At 33.7% G+C, this 19,396-nt stretch overlaps 1 protein-coding gene across 5 annotated transcripts in view; it reads left to right on the top strand.

Moving 5' to 3' along the window:
* Positions 1 to 19,396, top strand: part of AP3B1 (adaptor related protein complex 3 subunit beta 1) — a 154,182-nt gene that overhangs the window by 32,478 nt on the left and 102,308 nt on the right. For all 5 annotated transcript variants that reach the window (XM_079330184.1, XM_079330183.1, XM_079330185.1 and 2 more), the window contains 2 exons: positions 420 to 486; positions 8,475 to 8,654. In XM_079330184.1, coding sequence (XP_079186310.1) covers positions 420 to 486; positions 8,475 to 8,654 — 247 coding nt within the window. The remainder of the gene's footprint in view (positions 1 to 419; positions 487 to 8,474; positions 8,655 to 19,396) is intronic.

The following is a 19,396-nucleotide window of genomic DNA, read 5'->3' as shown; positions in this document are numbered from 1 at the left end:
AATCTTCTTTGTCTTGATGTTCATTCACTTCTGAATTATGCTCACACTGAAATTAATTTCTGCAAAAGCAATGAGACCCTTGTCACTTAACATCTGAAGTTCAGTCAATTTCTTTGTGATGTTGGTTGGCCTGTCTTAATGTTTCTTAGATCCTATTTTCTTTATGAATTTAAGTTTTCTGTAGAGCACACATAAAGGATATAAGATAAAATAATATTTATAATTTAATTTTATACTCCTAACTTGTTTTCAGTCAAATTCTTTTGCAACGAGTTCTTTGAAATACTTGATTTTTCTGGAAGTGATTTCTTCAAAGTTCTTTGTTCCCAGTTTGTGTCTAAAGGTCAAAAAAATAAGCCTGTTTTGATTTTGGATACATCTGACCAAATTTGTTAAAATAATTTTATTTTCCCTTGTAGTCTTGATCCAGAGCAAAAGGAAATGTTGATTGAAGTGATAGAAAAGCTTTTGAAGGATAGAAGTACGGTAAGAAACAGTTTTTGTGACACATGCATATATTTTTAAAGAGTTTGCTCCTAAGTCTGTCATTCAGGAGTAAGTAATACACTTTCCTAACCCTTGCCAATGTGATTTTGTATGTTTTTAGATAAAAGTATCATTGTGTATTTATGCATTTTTAGTTTGCCTGTAATATTGACTATGCTTTAATAAGATGTAATTTTACTTGTGTCATGAGTCTGTAAATATTCTTGTTAGCATAAGTTTTATTGAAGTTTATTAAAGTTTATTTAAACATTATTTTCAAAACTAAAGTTATATAATAACATGAATCAGTGTGCAAGTGTTTATCTATAAATTTTCGTATACACTTTTTCCTTGGGAAATTAATTTGATAATTTCAATTAGTTTGCAGTACTGTAAGAATAAATTACTTGTATATGATGCACAATGTGCCTGTTGACATCCATCTATCTTGCAGTGTGTATAGTTGTTAGATAATTGAGTGTTTTCTGTGCAGTTGTTTGTTCTTGCCAGTATCTCCGCTTCCAGTCTGGTAATAATTTCTGTAAATTTAACACTCCTGTTATATTTTACCTGCCCTATATAGCTACAGGTTTTCCATATGAACTCCTGGATGTCTCACAATGGTCACACATTTTATTTTGTTTTATTTTGCAAATAAGTTTCCCACTTACAAACTAGAAAGGTAATTGACTAAAGAACCAAAGTTATATTTCAAAGAGAAACCAGATTTGTAAATTAAAACATTCTCATGTTTTTCTTTTTCTGGTCACTAATTTAATGATTATAACCTTTTTGACTAAGTGAAAGTATTAGTAGGTACCAGATAGTGTTTTTGTAACACTTACGACTGTATCCTCCATTGTTCCAGTGCAGTCAAGGTGTTCAGAGCATAAGAGGTGCTGTTTGCTAAAAGACATCCTGCAACTTCCACTGAAGGGTTCCTGAAAGGGGTGTGTCAGAGCTCAGTGGCTTAGCAGACAATAAATCTTCTGACTGCATCGGTGCTTGACTTGACAGAGGCTTGATTTGAGCTCGTGTGAAGTTGCACCTGCAGTGGTCCTTCATGTATTTTATTTCATGGTTAATGCTCATGCTGTATATGCAATATGTGAATGTGGGATTAGGTTGTTAGTACCAGTGGAGGAATAAAGAGCTAAAAACTACCAAAAAAAGCCTCTGAGTTTGTACTCTGTTTCCTAGGCCTTATATCATGTGGTAAATGGCTATCCCATGCTAGTAATTTACTTTAACAGAAGTAAATTTTGTTAGATTTACTTCAGCAAAAAAGTATAGAGTAGGTTTGGATCTTTTATCTCCTTTGAATTTGGAATTACTTATAAGGAGATAATGGGCTCACTGCCTAATGGGCTCGTACAGTGAGTATTGGACACCATATTTATAAAGATACCAGCTAAAGCAACAGCTAGAAATGATAGATTAGATTTAGGTCTTCTGGATTTGTTTGGGGACATACATGGTTAATTGCTACAATGTTTTGCCCCTTCTGATCCGTCTATGTTTATTTCCTGGCAAGACTTGATTCCAGTCTGGGCTGACATCTCAGCTTCAGAAGTCTTACTATTTTGGAAGCTAATATGAAGAATCATTATTTCAGAAAGAAAGCATACAGATCTCTCTTTCACCCCAGACTCCACAGCTTCTAGTGGTCTAAAATGAATCAGTCTCTCTTTAATCTTTCATAGCTTTGGAAGTACTAGTCTAGCATGGTAAAGCTTTATCTTAAGTAGTTATCTTTTGTCACGTACCACTGAGTGTTCCCAGAAAGCCTCCACATTTACTAACAGAATGTGCATAATGCACAAGAGTTTCGTTAGCAGGTAACTCCAATCTGAATAAGCTTATTCTTCGCCCCTAATTGGAAAACAGCAATTTGCTCACAGTGGGGAAATCAAGAGTGCTAATTGTAGCTGGTTTCAGCCTTTAAAATTGGAGGAGATGCAGCTGCTTATAGATGGTGGTCCATAAGCACAGGTGTGTACATATGTGGCATTAGGCTGGCAGCTTTATAGGTTTAATAAGGCTGGAGAAATCTGTGTTAATTTGATTGATCTTTTTGAATTCTTTAAGAGAAGCTGCACTTCATACGCTTAAAAGAGAAAGCTCCTTCAACCTACACAAAAAAGACAAACACTTTTACAAAATATTTTGCAGTCTTGCTGAAGAAAATTAGTTCCATTTGCTGCCATAGGAATTCTTTAAAAGGGACTGAACTGTAAAACAACAGCTTTTGGTTATAGATTTATGAAGACTTAAGTATTTGGTTAGTGGTATGTCTTAGCTTTTTGCAGCTCCTGTTGCTTGCTAGACAGTCAAGGTGCCTGAAATTTGTAGGGTGATAATGTGGGAGTAGAGCCACAAATGTTTACTTGACACATATGTTTGGATTCCTTCCACTTAAATACATTAAATTAGGTGTCGTCTCTAGCTAGCTCTCACCTAGTGTCAGCAAATAAGTTTGTTAATGAAATAGTTTTTTTTACTAGAGTGGGAGAATCCTAGTGACTTAGTTGATTATCAGTGGTTTTCCATCTTTTTCACTTGTTAAAAGTGTCAAGTTACTTTTGGCACTTCTATGTACTTAAGGACTGATAATTCTCAGACAAGCTATAATATGTTGTATGTTAACCTCTGTATCTGAGATAATCCAGTGTTGATTGATTATTTTGATTATAACTTCTTTTTTTTTAATATTTTTTCTTTTTAATATATTTGATTTTTTAAAAATTCATTTGGTTTGGACATGTTTGGAGGGAGAATGTGATTAGTAACATTAGCCATGTATATAATAGTCTAGTATTATTCAGGTGATATTTGAGACTGCACTTTAATGAGCAATAAACTTTTGCTCAAAATCTTTATTTTCTGTAGCTATTTGACCTCAAGCAAGATTTTTGAAAATTACTGGTGTAATCTCTGTTAGATGTAAAATAGCTAATAAGCATAGATGCCTCTAAATTTCTGTAAACCAGGAAGTTTTTTCAGGGAGAGCATGTTGTTGTGTGTTATTAATGGAGTTTTGGTTGCACAGAAAAAACACAATGTATTTCAATTAGCCAGCGTAATTTTACATTTGAAATAGCAAGAAATTATCTAGAGGGGAATTTTACTATAGTAAAATTAAGCCGTTTTTTAGACAGTATAGGATATGTTTATTTTTTTGTCTCAATCAGTAGTAAATTTTCATATAAGCTGAGGTAAGCAAAACTTAAAATGAGATGAGATCTAACCTTAACCCAGCACTTCATTAAAATTTCTGGTGAAATAAATGAAAAATCACTCTACTCCTTGAGTGTCTTAACACAAAGATTCAATTAAAACACAGGCTCTCTATTAATCTAAAATGCAGAATTATCAAGTGTAAGCCATTGTTAACATACCCTCAAGGGTACCTGACTAGGAATTAGAGTCTATCAACAAATCTGTAATTTTGTGCAAGTGTATTTATATTTTTAATAGATAATATGTTTACAATTATTTTTATTAATGAGACTTATAAACTCCTAGTTATGTTTTTATCTCTCCTTTACAAGTACCCCACATTTTGATATGCAGGTACAAAAGCAGGAATACCTGCTGATGCAATTTTATGTAGGAGGGAAAGTAAGAGTATGCTTGTATTCTGTGATAAAATTATTTTCCCTGAAAGTAATATGACTAGTCATGTATGAAAGTATAATTGGGTGTTTTAGAGCAAACTAGTTCCTTTCTCTTTTTAGTTGATTCTGTGTTGCTTCACTCTAATTCTCTTTTTTCTATTCAGTGGTAGCCTAGCTTTCACATATAGGGTTTAAGGCAAGATTTGTTGCATTGGAAGAAAAAGATACTGTGTTGGACTGTAGTTAGCAGCCTGTGTATTTTACAATACTGTGTAAACAACAGTGAAAATCAAGTTCATTAATGATATCTGAGTTACAGCAGGTAAACGAAAAATAAAATCCATGTTGGCATTGAAAAGTAATCATGCCTGTTATCCAAACTTATAATGCAAAAAGAATTTGTGACTTGTATTCCACAGTCTAAATAAAAGTATCCCAAATATATTGAAAACTTCATCAATGAAGGAAAGGCAGGATATAGTTGTATGGTTGATGGGTGTATTAAAAATGCCCAGATTGTTGCTGATTTACATCTGCAGCTTTGGTCAGATTTTGTTTGGGTACATACCTCTGTTTAAATTAATTTATTATTCTGTTCTGGTGTGATAATTTACAATTAACAATAACATGTAACTTTGTATTAACTCCAAGAGTTTGGGGGTGAAAAGACCTTGTGCAGATATGTGAGTATAGATGCAAATATGTGAGTATAGAGATTTCTTTCGCAGAGTGCGTGGCTACTAGATGAAGTGCTGATTCTTTCTCAGTGACATTTCCTTTGATTAAAAAAACATCCTAGGAACTGATGGTGGCTTTGTGATGAAGATCTTACTCTTACACTAAAGCAGTGGTTTTGGGCATAGTGGGGGAAGAAAACTGGGCACTCTTCTTCTCAATAGGAGTCTTCAGTTAATAATGTAATATTTTAGTATGTGTGGGTAAATGTTTTCATAACTTACTGATTTCATGATGGTAAATGCTTCAATTTTGTGGAAAAAAATTACTAAGTTTGTGCAGATGTTTTGTTGTGATAGATCTATTATCTAGCTATTAGAAGATAAATGACTGATCTTTTCCACTTTCCTTGCCTCCAGAAAATTGAAATAAGAAGGGGAATATCATTTGGGCTGTATGATTAGGGCAGGTGAGGTGGCCATTAATTTAAGAGAGGAGAATCTTGGCAGCATGGACCAACTTGCACTGTTATTATCAATCAAACCTCGATGCACTTCTTGTGATGACCCAGCACTCTCAGGTTTTTGCAGCGTTAATTAGAATTCATGACAAAATAGATGCAAGGAAACGTTTTGTACCCTTCATAATTTTATAGAAAATTTATTGTTATTAGAGGAACCATTTGCTTAGCGTGATTTTTTTCATTACCAGCTTGTCAACTAGCATAGATAATCTGGAGAAAATATGAACTCCATAGATTGGGTGTCACTTTTGTTGATGGTTCATATAGTTTACCTTGGAGCACAGCTAATGGCTGAAGTTCATAGCAACAGCACAGAAAAATGTGGCACCTAGTGGAAGACAAATGAACCATGTTTATTGCTTTAATATAAAAAATACATAAATGGAAAGCAGCATTTGAATTTGATGAGCTCATTGCTAGTTTTGTTGGAGTGATTTATATTTTCTCCTTATACAAAAAGCCACTATTGACACAGTGAGATGGAAATTAACTGACTGGTTTTTAAAAACCTATATTTTTTTGTTTTATATTCTGATTGAATCATTTTGTTTTAATTTTAAATACTTCTATGGAATGTTGAGCATTTAATAAACAAAGATTATTAGCTGTTCCACTGATGCTTAGATGTATATAGTAGGATCATACTATAGGGGAAACAGTGTAGACTAGATAATAATCACTTACTAAGAAAGCATTACGAAATTTTCTCAGAGAAATCTGCTTGTTACCAGTGCATTTTCAGTCTGTCACATTCTTATTTTTCTTCCACTTTCGAATGAAAAGCCTAACTTTATAAAATACAATAATGGGGAGAGAGGCATCAGCATGGTCATTGTAAACTTGAGTAGGAGATGGATGTAATTTGAAATAAGTAATTATTTAGAATTCCTGTATTCCACTTTGCTCTTTCTTTCTATTAAGTTGTTGTGTTTTGTTCATAGTAACTGAGCTTTTAAAAAGCCAGCAGTGTTTATAGGATATATTCTCAGTTTTAAATGATCTGAGTCAGTGTTGTATGTAATTTGTGTCAGCTTTCAAACTAAATCATATCCAAATGAAAGAGAAATACAGCAAAATGTGTGTACTGAACTACTAGTAGTAACAGACACTCAGGGTACTCTTTCTAGGATTACTGTTGGAAATCTGTGTCAGCCTTCACCTATGAACCTAAAAGGGTATTTTTAACCATTAGACTGTGGCTATTCTGATAGTCATAAACTGATGTGTGTCAATCTCTCTTTTCTCTGATACAAAACAATAACCACGAGAAGTCTCTCTATGTGGTTTTAAAGTATAATTTCTTCCTTTTAAATCTTCAAGTCTATCATATATATTGTCCTGTGCAAGCTGGCCTTAACTGTACTTCAGAGTTCTGTATCCTGGTAAAAGGACTTCACACTTTTCCAGTGGGAAAGCTCCTCAGCTTCTGTGGCCTAAATGAATACCTGCTCAGGACAGATAATGATTTGTCTGCCTTCTGCTGAGCTTTGAACACCACCTTAGCATCAACTTGTCACAGTTTTTAATTACACATAGGTTACTGCTGCAGCACTTTATTAAGAAGAAAGTTTAGTGTAACACCAGATAAAAAAGAGCTTTAGTTTTTATGATACAGCAAACTATTTTAGATGTAAAGTGTATTTAGCTCTATCAAATAATCAAATTTTGCTCCCTGGAATGAGTTGCATTCTTGTTGGGACCAGCAGGTACCAGTGTGTGGATAAGGCTGGAGACAATAAATGCAACTTCACGTTTATTCTTATTGGTAATTCATAAAATCCCCACAGAGCCTGAGGGTTGTTTAGCATAATAGCAAGGCTGTCTTCTGAGCTGTTTTCTTTCAATTGTAATGTTGAGCGCATACTAATAAACCACATGTCAGCCAAATACAGGGAGAAAAATGTAACATATGAATATCATTGTATTTAATATTTCTCAAAAAGTATCGTTTCAATAAACTGCACTTCTATTTAATTGCTTACTTTAAGTCATTGGGGAAATTATAGAGGTTGAAATGCAGATCCCTAGTGCTCGGATAGAATATGACATTAATTTGCTGCCAGAAGGCTATACTGCATGCATGCTAACTGCATACATATCAGCTGCTTCATATAAAGTATCATCATTTTAGTTATTTGACTTAACATGTACTCTGACACAAAACAAATCTTAATTAAAGCAATTATGAGAGAAAGAACACTAATCCCATGCACACAATTATATGTCTTTATGAGGCATGGTCAGCTTTTGATCTTTTCTCACAGTTAAACTAACCTGCTGAACAGAATTTTTTACTAGAACTCCAATATGTATTTCCTCCCATTATTTTAAAAGAAATACCCGTGCAGAAGGTTTCAGTAATCCTTGAGGTGTTAGAACGTTGATAATCTATATAATTTTCTCACAGAAACAAAGCTATTTTGCAGTCATAGCATGGCAATCTTTGTGCATGAATAAGGAGATCTTTTTTATGAAGGCAAAAAATTGTGTGAGAGCATGGCAGGATATAAATGATGCATTCCTGCAATTGTATAACTGTTAATGAAGTGCTAAACAGCATGCAGAAATTATTTTTGCATTCTTTGGAGAAAAGTTCTATTGCTGACTTTTATGCCATTTTTTTGGGTGGGGGGGAGGAGTATGTTCATGAAACAAAATAGAAAATTTTCTGTGACAGTTAATTTTGCCATATGAGGGAGAAGTTTGAATTCCAGTAATGCCCAGGGAACTTGGCCCAGCTCTTCTTTACTTTGATCAGGCCAGTGTTGATAGAATCCCAGAAGATCTTGCTGGGCGTATGTTTTACTTCTGTTGTTTTCCGTTACTTCTGAGTTAATTGCAAGTTCTCTGTTAATTTATTTAGAATGGAAGCTAAATCTGTAAGAAAAAAAATATGCTTACATTGCACTGTGTCTTCAGGGCTGGGAGCTAAGATTTATGTGTGCGATAGAAACAGTAAATGTTTTCTCTGTTCTAATAACCTTACCCCAATTTTATTTTAAATAAGATACCATTTCTGTGAGTTTATTTTTTGTTGTTGTTGTTGTTTTGTTTGTTTTGCTGAATAGAAATAATTTTAAATTGCTGAGAATTGCTAGTATTAATTCTGATTCTCACTTGTGGTCTAACTGTAGATCTAATACTGACCTTCTGGTTTATATTTTGTTTTCTAGCTGGTAGCTGGGAGTGTGGTAATGGCATTTGAGGAAGTGTGTCCAGATAGAATAGATCTGATTCACAAGAACTACCGAAAGCTCTGTAACTTGCTGGTTGATGTGGAAGAGTGGGGTCAAGTTGTTATAATCCACATGTTAACTCGGTATGCACGTACGCAGTTTGTAAGTCCGTGGAAGGTAAGTTTGCAACTTCTTAAATTACTGTTCTGAGCCTGCATTCTGAACTATTTCCATTGCTGGATTTACTTAGTCTTTTAAGATACATTTCTTTGGAGACTGTAGTAAAAATAGAGATCAGATACATAAGTCTTAGCTCTCTAAGATTTCACTAACAAAAAGCAGCTCCCTTTTTCAAAGTCTGAGAATTCTCCTTCCAGGGTATATATAACCTTTTCTTACTTATGGCACATCACATGGGCAGCAGAGGGATTCCTTTTTCTGTAGTTCTTTGAGCCATGCTGTTTCTTGCTGTAGACAATTTTACATAAGTCGAAACTAGAAATGTTTGCCATTCTGTCCTGAAACTGGGTAGACTCTACTTATATAGCAGATACCCAGTATCAGTGCATGACAAATACTGCACTGCTTGTTTAGGCTTTGTTAATGTGCTGAGGCACTGTGTGAAGACTTGAGCATCCATATTTGAAATGTGAAATATAAAAAATGGTTATTTTCATTTATATTTTGTGAATATGAGTATACTTGTAAAAAATTTTAAAAATAAGTGTTCAAGACACAAGTTCTGTCACTTCTTATAGTAAGAAAGAAATTTATGCTGTTAACATTGTTTTATTAGAGCTCTAAAGCTGAATAACAATTTAAATTAAAAGAATACTTCTGAACAGAACTTTTTAAAATTGCTCCACTGCTGTGGTTGGTTGTGTTTATTAAAGGCCTGGAGATGTTACTATGGTTATGTTTTACCTTTTAATTTGAAGCCTATTCATGTTTTAAAATGTCATTTTAGTGCAGATTATTGTAATTTATAAGTAGTACATTAACACTGTTTTTAAGATTTCTTTTTTCAGCATTGGAAAGGTAATGACACCTACTATCACTCTATCACTGAGTTCTTTTTAAGTGTATTTTAATATTCTTTGCCTGGGAAAAAAGATGGATATGTAATGCCATTCTGTATTAATATATGTGTAATTTATTGTGTGAAAATAATTATAAGGAGATATATTTGGAAAAACAGTTCAGTCTGATTTCCTTTACGATTATATTCACTTCTTCTTAAAAAAACAGGGATTAAAATTAATATAGCAAAAATATCTGAAGTAGAATAATAGTTCTGTGCTACCAGTTAAGAGTCTGAAACACCCTTTTTCATTTTTAAATGAAAACTAAATTGTTTGTAAGAACACATCTTCCCAGAAAATTGCTTAAAATAAGGAAAGTATTTTTAGATAATGAGACATTAAAGTTATATGTTTTCCTAATGTCCTTAAGGCAGTTTTTATTACATGTTGATTATTGGAAGAAGGCAACTTACATTCTTCTTTCCAACGTTTAGACAGAATCAAAATTGATAATCTGTTTTACCTAAAGCTACAGTCCCACAATATGTTTCAGCCAATTTTAGTCTGTAATTGGACAAAAGGAAAGTTGTAGAGGATGACCTCCTGTCTGGGACTGAGAGGTCAGAGGTCTTGATGGGATTTGGTTTCTTTAAGACTCTAATTATTTTTTCATTGAAACTGAATGGATGACAGTTGATACTGTGGTTTCTGCTCTAGGAGTGTAAAAGATTTGTGTGACAATACCGCCTGTGTCAACCTAAAATTAGTCATCAGTAGTATAGTATTAATAACACTTTGTTTTCACTTTCAAGATCTTCAGTGTAAAATTTAGTTTGTCTTCCTACTCAGCAATTTAATTAGCAGATTTTTTCTTGTGGTGCTAGTTGATTTGCCTGCCTTTGTCAATACATTCTTAAATGAACTCATCATACAACAGACCATCTTGTGCAGTAGAAGAGATTTTTAATTTAGTTTATTTGCATCATTATGGATCAGTATTTAGGCTGTTTATATGTAAATGTATGATTTGAAGAACAATTAAGTGTTGACAAAGTAGATTGCAGTCATATCAATTGCAGTGCATTTTCCATAATTTTTCTAACTGACATCTTTGATGATAAATAGTGGATGCCAAGTCAAAGCCGATTATACAGTGCACTAGGAATTCATGGCGCTGTCAGGGAGAAGACCGATTGACTTTAAATTTACATATTAATGAGAAGATTTGTTAAGAGGGTGCTTGACTATAGAAAATAACAGCATATTTATAGGGCACGACACTTTATAAATAAAGCTGATGCAGGAAAATGGAAATTAAACCTATCAGATTAATAAATTCAAGGCAGCTAAAATGCATATTTGCATTTTTATTCAGTAAAATTTTTCCTTACTTTTTGAGGAGCATATGTTGCTTTTGTTTCAGTTGAGCTAATTTCCAGCAAGTAATGGCTTAATGTTTGGATTTCTTGAGCATTTAGAAATCTAAAAAAAAATTGGAATACTTACTAGTTATTGCTTTTTTTAAGCAATATGCTTAAAATTGTTCAAATTGTCCATTAATCAAGAGCACTTAGTTTTTTATTCCTATTTCTAGCTTCTTTGAAGAGTATAATTTTTAATTCTAGTTGTGAATGAAGTAAGGAAGAATGTCCCTGGTTTATTCTATTTGTCTTAAAATACTTGGAGGTGCTTGGTGTAGCTTTTTGAGTAGTATGTAAATAGCAGTTTTAGAATAACCCTTTTTCTATATGAACTGTACAAATTCAACTTCAACATATGTTAGCTGAAATGAGACAAGACACTCATATTCTAGAATAAAAATACCTGCTTGGGGCTAAAACCAACCAAGAACAGTTCCAGGTTTTCTGGGAAGTAAAATACTTGATAGCAGAGAAAACTGTGATGCATTTCAGTTTAAATGTTTGTCCTGCCCTTGTTATAGAAATTGTTGGGAATGCCAAGCTGTTTGTAAATACCTCCTGAACCATAACAGCTTACAGCCTAATACATAAAGATGGGTAAAATAAAGTTGTTGGTGGTTTTCATGAATACACTTAGCTGCAGTCTAGCAGTTAAGAAGCTAATTTCCAAGTTCAGCTATCCCTCTTTATGCAAGGAGATCAGAACCACAGGAGATAGGAACTGCTTGAGCTGTGCTGGTACACAGATTTACCACCAAACCTGTGTGACATTTGGGAGGGCATCTTCTGAAAACAGGTAACTTGATCAGAAATTTCAGCAGTCTTTGTACAGAGCAAGATGAAGATAGCAGCTGTAGTCTTGCAGAAAAACAGGAACTCTCAGGGCCATTCAGCTTCATTTCAGACAGTGGAAAATCACAGAAACCCTTGGTGTTCAGTAAGGATTGGAAAAGAATGGTGAATTCAGATTGATTGTAGGCTTCAGTCATTACAAAGCCTCCTGATAAGTATTTATGAGAAGTATGTCTCAGGCTTGCATTTTGGTATAAATTATTGAAATATTACTCAGTTTAAAGTGCTCAGAATTTGGCATAATTGTTGGACTGGGAGGAATGGAAGGGGAAATTAAGCATGAAGAAAACAATCTGAAAGAATTTTATGAGAAAAACATGAAGTATTTGAATGTCTATGTATCTTGAATAGTAAGCTTGAATAATAGAAAGTAGCCCAGCTCTCACTAATTACAGGAAGAAACAGATTTAAAATATTTATTTTGCTTGATTGTTCTGACAAAATATTGAGGTCTCTTCTGACCTCAGCTGTTCTGTGATCTCTTTGTCTCTGTTAAATGCTTTATGTTTCCTGCTCTTGCAGTACTTTCTCGGTGTCTTTTAGTCATGAGTTCTTAGTGTATGTCATAAAGGTCATGGTTATGTGTGATGGAATTCATTATCTAATGTCTGCTTAAAACAGCTCAGCAGTATCTAACACAGTTTTAGATACTTTTTTTTGTTGTTGTTATCTGTGTTGGGGTGTGCATTGAGGGAACTGTAATTGTGAATAATAAATCTTCAAGCACAGAACACAGAAAATAGAGTGTGTATTCTTTACTTTTGTAGAATTTGTTAACAGTAGTGAGCATCCAGAGTCAGTTCTGCTGGTTTACTACAGAGCTTAATGAAACTTCTAAATCCTCTGCTTAGAACCTGGAAAGAGAAGGGAAGGGTGTATTCAGGGTAATAGCCTCCAGTTAACTAAGTTACTTATATTAAGCAATAAAAATGAAACACATTAAAGTACTTTAAAAGTATTTTGTATGTATATCATAATTTAATAATAATTAGCATGAATACACCTTTCCCTTCTTTTGCTTTCCAACTCAGTTGAGGATCTACAAGTTTTATTATGCTCTTCTGCAGTAAGGAATCATAAGGACATATTTAAGAAATATTTAGAATAGTATTCAATCTTTAAGGACAAAATTAACCATAATATGGTATGTACTACTTATCTAATGTATCATCTCAGTGAGATTTCTTTGTAGATACACAGGTGATATTCTTGCTGATTTTTAATTTTTTTTCCTTGCCCTAAAAGACTGTGAGACTAGAGAATTCTCTTGGCCCTGAATTGGCTGCTAAGAGCAAAAAATTTAATTAAGAAAACTAGTTTGCAACAACAATGAAGATGTCTTTTGCTGCTTATTTCTTCCTTTTTTTAGTATATCCATCATATCCATCAGAATCTTCAGTGTGAATTGAGGCAGTCTGGATTCAGTTACTGTGTCCCTTTCTATCAGAGTGCAGTACTCTCTGGCCAGTTTCTTTTAGATATGCATGAGATGGGGTTAATGTTTAATATTAGATTCACTTATTTGAAGATATTTAGTGAGATGTTTGGGTCATAAAATGGACTGGCTAGCAATTTTACTGTCACATTAGTTTTATTTTTTCCATTTGTGTGTACTGCTTAGTAAGATGAGAAAAACTTAGTGCATACATTTATAACAAAAGAACTATCTCAAACTGTGGAAAGTTTGCATAAAAAAATTAATACAACAGAAGAAAAATTGAGAAGAGGATAAAATTTTTGGTACATTAATTTCCTGATTGGTTTTGCTTTGTGGCTGCTCAGCTCTTACTGTTGGTATACCAGAAGTACAGGCTGCAGATAAAAATGCCATTTGTCTATGCAGCAGAATGTGTTGCTGTCATTTTTGTTAGCTCCCATGACAGAATGCAGTGGAACAGCAGCAGTGAGCAGAATGTCTCTATTCTCTAGGGCATGTGTATCAGCTCAAATTAAGAAAGGAACCCTTTCTTTTCCTACAATTTTGACCAGCAAAGTTTACATGTTTCTGTGCAGTACTGTAGTCTCATCTTCTTTACTTGAGCAAAGTTTCTTTTTGTTATCTATATATTGGATGAGAGGCATTCTAGCCACCTGTTGCAAATAAGTTGTTAAAATTGTTTTTATCTCTGTCTAGGTAATTTTCTCTGACTTAGATAAGAAGTAATTGAAAGGAAACAAGATTTTTATAGAAATCTAAGTATCAACTGTATAACTGCTAATTATTTTTAATGTAAATATTACATGTGGCAGATCCCCAGATCCTCACGAACCACTAAAGTTTCTAGCTTTAATTTTGGCCATTTGAATGCTATTTGGTCATAGAAAATTATTTAAACTATATGAAATTAATGCTCTGTTAGATTACTTTGAAGCCTTCCTGGATGTCAGAGTACTCATGAACTTTTTTCTGGGCATCTGTCTGTAGAATATTACTCTCAGTCTAGTAACTTTTGTGGCCTTCTCATTATTGTACCAGGATTTTCACTGGATAATTAGAAGAAATGTTTAGCTACTTTGCAAAAATAAATATTTATTTAATTTTTTCTGCAATGTGAGGTAAGACCTCAGCTCTGAGGAAGCTTTAGGCCCCTGAGTCTGAGCCTGTACATTTCTTCTGTTTGTAATATCAGGTAGACTTCTGGATTGGTGGCAGCTCTCTAAATGACCATAGGGAATAGTAAATGTAAAAAAATTCAAATTATTTGGATCATTCATCTCTTTGATAGTGTATGCACAAGCTTGTTGCAGTTTATGGTTGGAAAAGTGCAGTACCAAGTACCAAAAAGAATGGGTGTAACTGAAGCTTGAATTATAACATACCTGTTTATCAATAGAATAAATACACCACCAGTTTTTAGTTTGAAAATACAACTAATGTGAATCAGCAGATGTTTTAAGATGCTTTCAGCTTCTTTGCCTACTTAGGCATTACAGTGGAAGAGAAAAAAATTATGCAATGCAGGATTTAATGACTATTAGTGATACTTATATATCAGACTCTCTGGTAAGGGTAGCAAAATGCTGATACCTTTCAGACTGTCAACCTAAGTACAGGTATGGTTATCATTCTTCAATGAATTAAAATAATTTTGTGTTTTAAAAATTTGAGTCTCCTAATTAACATATTCAGCTGTGGCTGTAGTCCAGATATTGTTTAAATGTTGGATAAACATTTTATTAGCTGTAAACAATCTTAAAGCTACATAAAAATGAAAAGAAATATGAGTATATTTTCATATGTGGGAAATGTTCTCATTGAATTTACCCTTTAAAATCATGTATTTTTTTCTGGTAGAGAAGGAAGTTTAGTTGCTTTAAGACATATACTTGGTTTGATGTGTGTACTCAGAACACTAGAAAAGGAGGAGCATGGGTAGCAATTTCAGGTCTGTACAGAAGCTGAGTGATGTTCAGTTCTGGAGATCTAAGACATCCCTGTCCCTGCATACCCTGTCTATAAGTCATGAGAGGTGGTGACTACTAATTCTAGAGCATGTAGTACCCTTCTCTTGGTTGCAGTCCCAGATTAAGTAACAATTAACTGGTTTTCTTCATGGTTCACTTACTGTGCCACCCTGTGGAAAAATATTTTTGTTTGGTAGTTGGTTAATATGTGCTTGCTGTCTTGCTGTCTTATACTGCCTCTTCAGATACTTAAATTGATATTAAATTTTACCCTGAAAAACAGGTCAAACGTTTAACCAAACATCTGAATACATGTAACATGCATGTGAATACATGCATGTTACATAGAGATGCATTCTGTAACATGCATCTGAATACAAATTACAAATTCCACTTTAATTTTTGGGTTAAAAATTAAAGAGGTGAACTTTTAGCAAATGGTATGTTTTTTTTCTTCTCTTCACCTTTGCTCCTTCTTAATTTTATTTTGCAATATGCAATTTATCCCTTCCTGTTCGTTCTTCTAACTTCTTCCTCTTATACTCAAAATGTTTTTCCTGTTCTTTGCTTTGTGTCTTTCAGTCTTTGCATTGTCTTTGTGCCTTTTCCTCACACCATTGAAAGGAAGGGTTTTTTCTTAATAAGGTTAAGCTGTTTTATGTCTCACTTCTATTTTGAGGAGTATGAAATTCTTCTGACTAAATGAAAGTGATTTTAAAGTCATAATGGATTGTTTTAGTTCTATCTGCAAGTGTCACAAGACTTTATTACAACAGTGATTGCACAATTGAAGTTGCTGAAGAAAGATGTTCATTACTGCAGCATATTTAAGTCTTAACCCCTATTTTTAGACACCAGTCCTAGACCTAATCACTTCTTAGAGAAACGAGAATAAACAGTCTTTCAGTTTTCACATTAATTTGCTGTGAAGTTACTTAGCAGAGATGGTACTGTAGTTGTGATATACTGGCAGAAAATTAATGTTCAGTGGTCCTCAGAGGCATACTATAAAACTTCCATGAATATGTGTTTTCTTAAGAATATTTAGGGGTGGGGTTGTTTCAGTTTTCATTAAGCTTTTACTTCATTACCTTTTCAAATTCATATTTAGAAATTATTTTATTGGCTAAGTGAGTTTTTAAAAGCCTCTCTAAGTCTGAATTAAAGGATTTGAAGTGTTTTTCAGGTGAAAAATGAGTTTCAGAAAAATTCTGTGACTTTTTTTAGAATGAGGTAAACATGTTCATCTGAGCTGGGATTATACATGGTATTGTATAGATGATAATGTTATTAGTAAACCACAAATAAAACTTGATTTATGTATTGTTGATCATGTAACTTTTATATATGCTGGAGGAAGCTAAGAATGGTGTAAATGAAAATGCCTTAATGTTAGATTTCACCTGTTTTAGTCAGGTTCTCAAGTCTGAGTAGGCATCTTGGTTCCTTTGTGTAGCTTAACTATCAAAGCTCACTTTCTTTAGAAGTTGGAAGCTTTTTATTGAGAAAGCTTTTTTGAAATGCAGATGAAATCTTCTCAAACTAGTAGAATTTTTGGTGTGTTCCTTAGCCTCATTAAAATTTAGCTTTTCTTAGGAAGTGTAAAAATGTTCTGCTGGGTATGAAACATTCAGCTCCAAAGGTTAATAGCCCAAGGTTAACTGACTTGAAATACGAGCCTTTTACTGAAAAAAACCTCAAAGTTGCCCTGAGAATTTCCAACAATACTTCAGTTTTTATTAACTGAAAACATGTTTATCTATTTGTGTAGCTACACTCTTAAAATCCACATATGTAATTCTGTGCAAATCTCTTACCAAAACTCAAAATGAAAATAGCAGTTTCCATTGTAATTTACTGGAATTATATTATATCTTCTATATAATTATGTTAATATATTACATTTCCATTACAGTAATTTGAATAGAGTTGTAATGTGAAAAATGATCCTTGAAAGAGGGTACTTTTTGAGATCAAGCCTATTTCAGTGGCTTCAGTTCTGCATAATTCTACAAGTCCAGCTAAACCCTTAGGTTTTCTTTCTGACCTCTTTATCCAAATGGTAATGAATTGACTATGGTTATAATTGAAGTCAAAATCATAATATATAAGGAAATCAGAGTAATGTAGCTGTCATTTTGCAATCTGTATTGATTCTTCATTCCATTGTTGTTCAGTTAACTGAAAATGTGTATATACTTTTAGACTTGCATGGGAGCAACTGGTCTAGTCTTTGTAGGATTGACAGGAGCAATGTTAGGTAATGAGATAATTTTGTACTGATATTTTATATAAATAATATAGACTGTGTATTATCATTTATATTGTGCAGTACTTAATCATTGCATTCTGGAGGTCTTATGACTGCCTGTTTGTTTAGGAAGCCTTCTTAAAATTTTTTCTTGATGAAAGATATGTCATATCCCAGAACAATACTTCATTATCTGAATATTTTTATGTTCTGTAAGGTAGAAGGGATAAATTAAGTTTCTAAAATTCTCATTCACTTTTAGGTAACTTTGTTGCTGAAAGCTGTAAATGCATTGTGTCCAAGACCACATAGAGCAAACTGTTCTGGTCTGGTGAAAGCAAAGACACCAGCTTTCTGTCCATTCAGGAATGGCTACGGTTTGTAACCATTTCTGTAATGTGCATCCTGGTTCTGTGACCCAGCCTGTTTCTCATTTGTGTTGTAATCCTCAGTCTGTTCCTTTCTAGTAATTCTTAATACATGAGCATCAGGAGTTTGTTAGGTGTTGAAAATTGGTTTTTTTCAATGTAACAAGAAAATGTTTTAATAGCTATTTTGAAACAGGAAAATATTTGGATTGTTTACTGGATAATTTGGTCCAGGGATAAGCAGCTGAAAATTTTAACCTTTAGCCAGACTAGGATATGATAATTCTGTGGTCTATCTGGATGTCCAGTGCTGTTCAAAATGCTATAAGGTGCCCTGCCTAGTCTTCAGTTTTTATGGATCTGCTGTAGGCTCTGTAGCTTCAGATTCTGCCAGATCCATGCAGATTTTTTTCATGCTCAAGGGAGCATAAAATCGCGCTAGAGGCTTACACTTGGGCACTTGAAATACTCCCCAACTTCTGCAGGGCCATCAGAGTCATTCAGTTCTATCAGTCCATTCACAGCAGCGCAATTTTTTTATCACACAACTGTTTATAAATTGCAGCTTACCTTAGAAGGAGTCTTTGCTGGCTGTTTAGTGCTTGGAAGGAAACTATTACTTATGGAATAGAGGATCTGGTCCATTTATTCTTTATCTCTTCTACTTGTTTTGGCTTAATAAGGCAAGCTTGTCTAACTTCACTTGTACCTTCTGAAGCCCTTCTCCAGTCAGGCTGCAAATTACATTAGTTACTTTACTATCTCATATGTTTTTGTCATATGAGGTTGTGCCTTTTTTTAAGAGCACTAACAATTCTTCTTTTCAAGCTTTGCCAGTATTGACAAACCTGAATCATATTCAAGGATTTCCTGTTGTGGAGAAATGAATACTTCTACTAGCATGTGACTGTTAACAAGTGGGATTGGTTGAGGTCTGTTCTTCTGTCAGAAACTTCTCACAGCTAATCTGCTGAGTAACAACTGTTCTGGTGCTCTGAAATTCATCTAAGAAGCTTGTGGAAAGATTAAGTGTGCATGTTCATATTCAGCATCAAAATTTCAGATCTATCTTATATAACTCATTAAAGCTTTTAAGTAGCAAACCATTCTATAGATTATGCACCATTTTCCCTATTCAAGGAAACTTCATGGGCTAAAGTAGTGTTTTAGTATTGCAGTCAGGTTCACCAAAAAGTGACTAGTAGCTTCAAAATCTAGCTTATGCAAAACTCATTTGAGAGCAGTTCTTAGAAGTATTAGAAAGGTTTATGGAAGATAGTGAAAATTTAGTTTGCCCAAATTTTGCTACAGGTATCAAAAGAAAGCTGTGAGTGTGTTTTCATGTAAAACTGAGGAGAGAAGCTTCAAATCATTTATACCTAAGCAACAAATACAAATATTTGAATAATTTTTTCAATAGAAGATGGAATTAAGGCTGGCAAAGTGGGGAAATACTGTGTATTCATGCTTTGGATATTGTTGAAGTTTTGTTTTAACTCAGTATGTGGATGTGTGAAGCTCTGTTTGGAAGTAATTGTAGTATTCACATAATGTATTTCTTCCTAAATGGAAGTCACATTCTCAGCTTTTGTGCCATATT

Source organism: Erithacus rubecula (assembly GCF_903797595.1).
Source record: "Erithacus rubecula genome assembly, chromosome: Z".
NCBI lineage: Eukaryota > Metazoa > Chordata > Aves > Passeriformes > Muscicapidae > Erithacus > Erithacus rubecula.
This window is presented reverse-complemented; position numbering and strand designations above follow the sequence as displayed.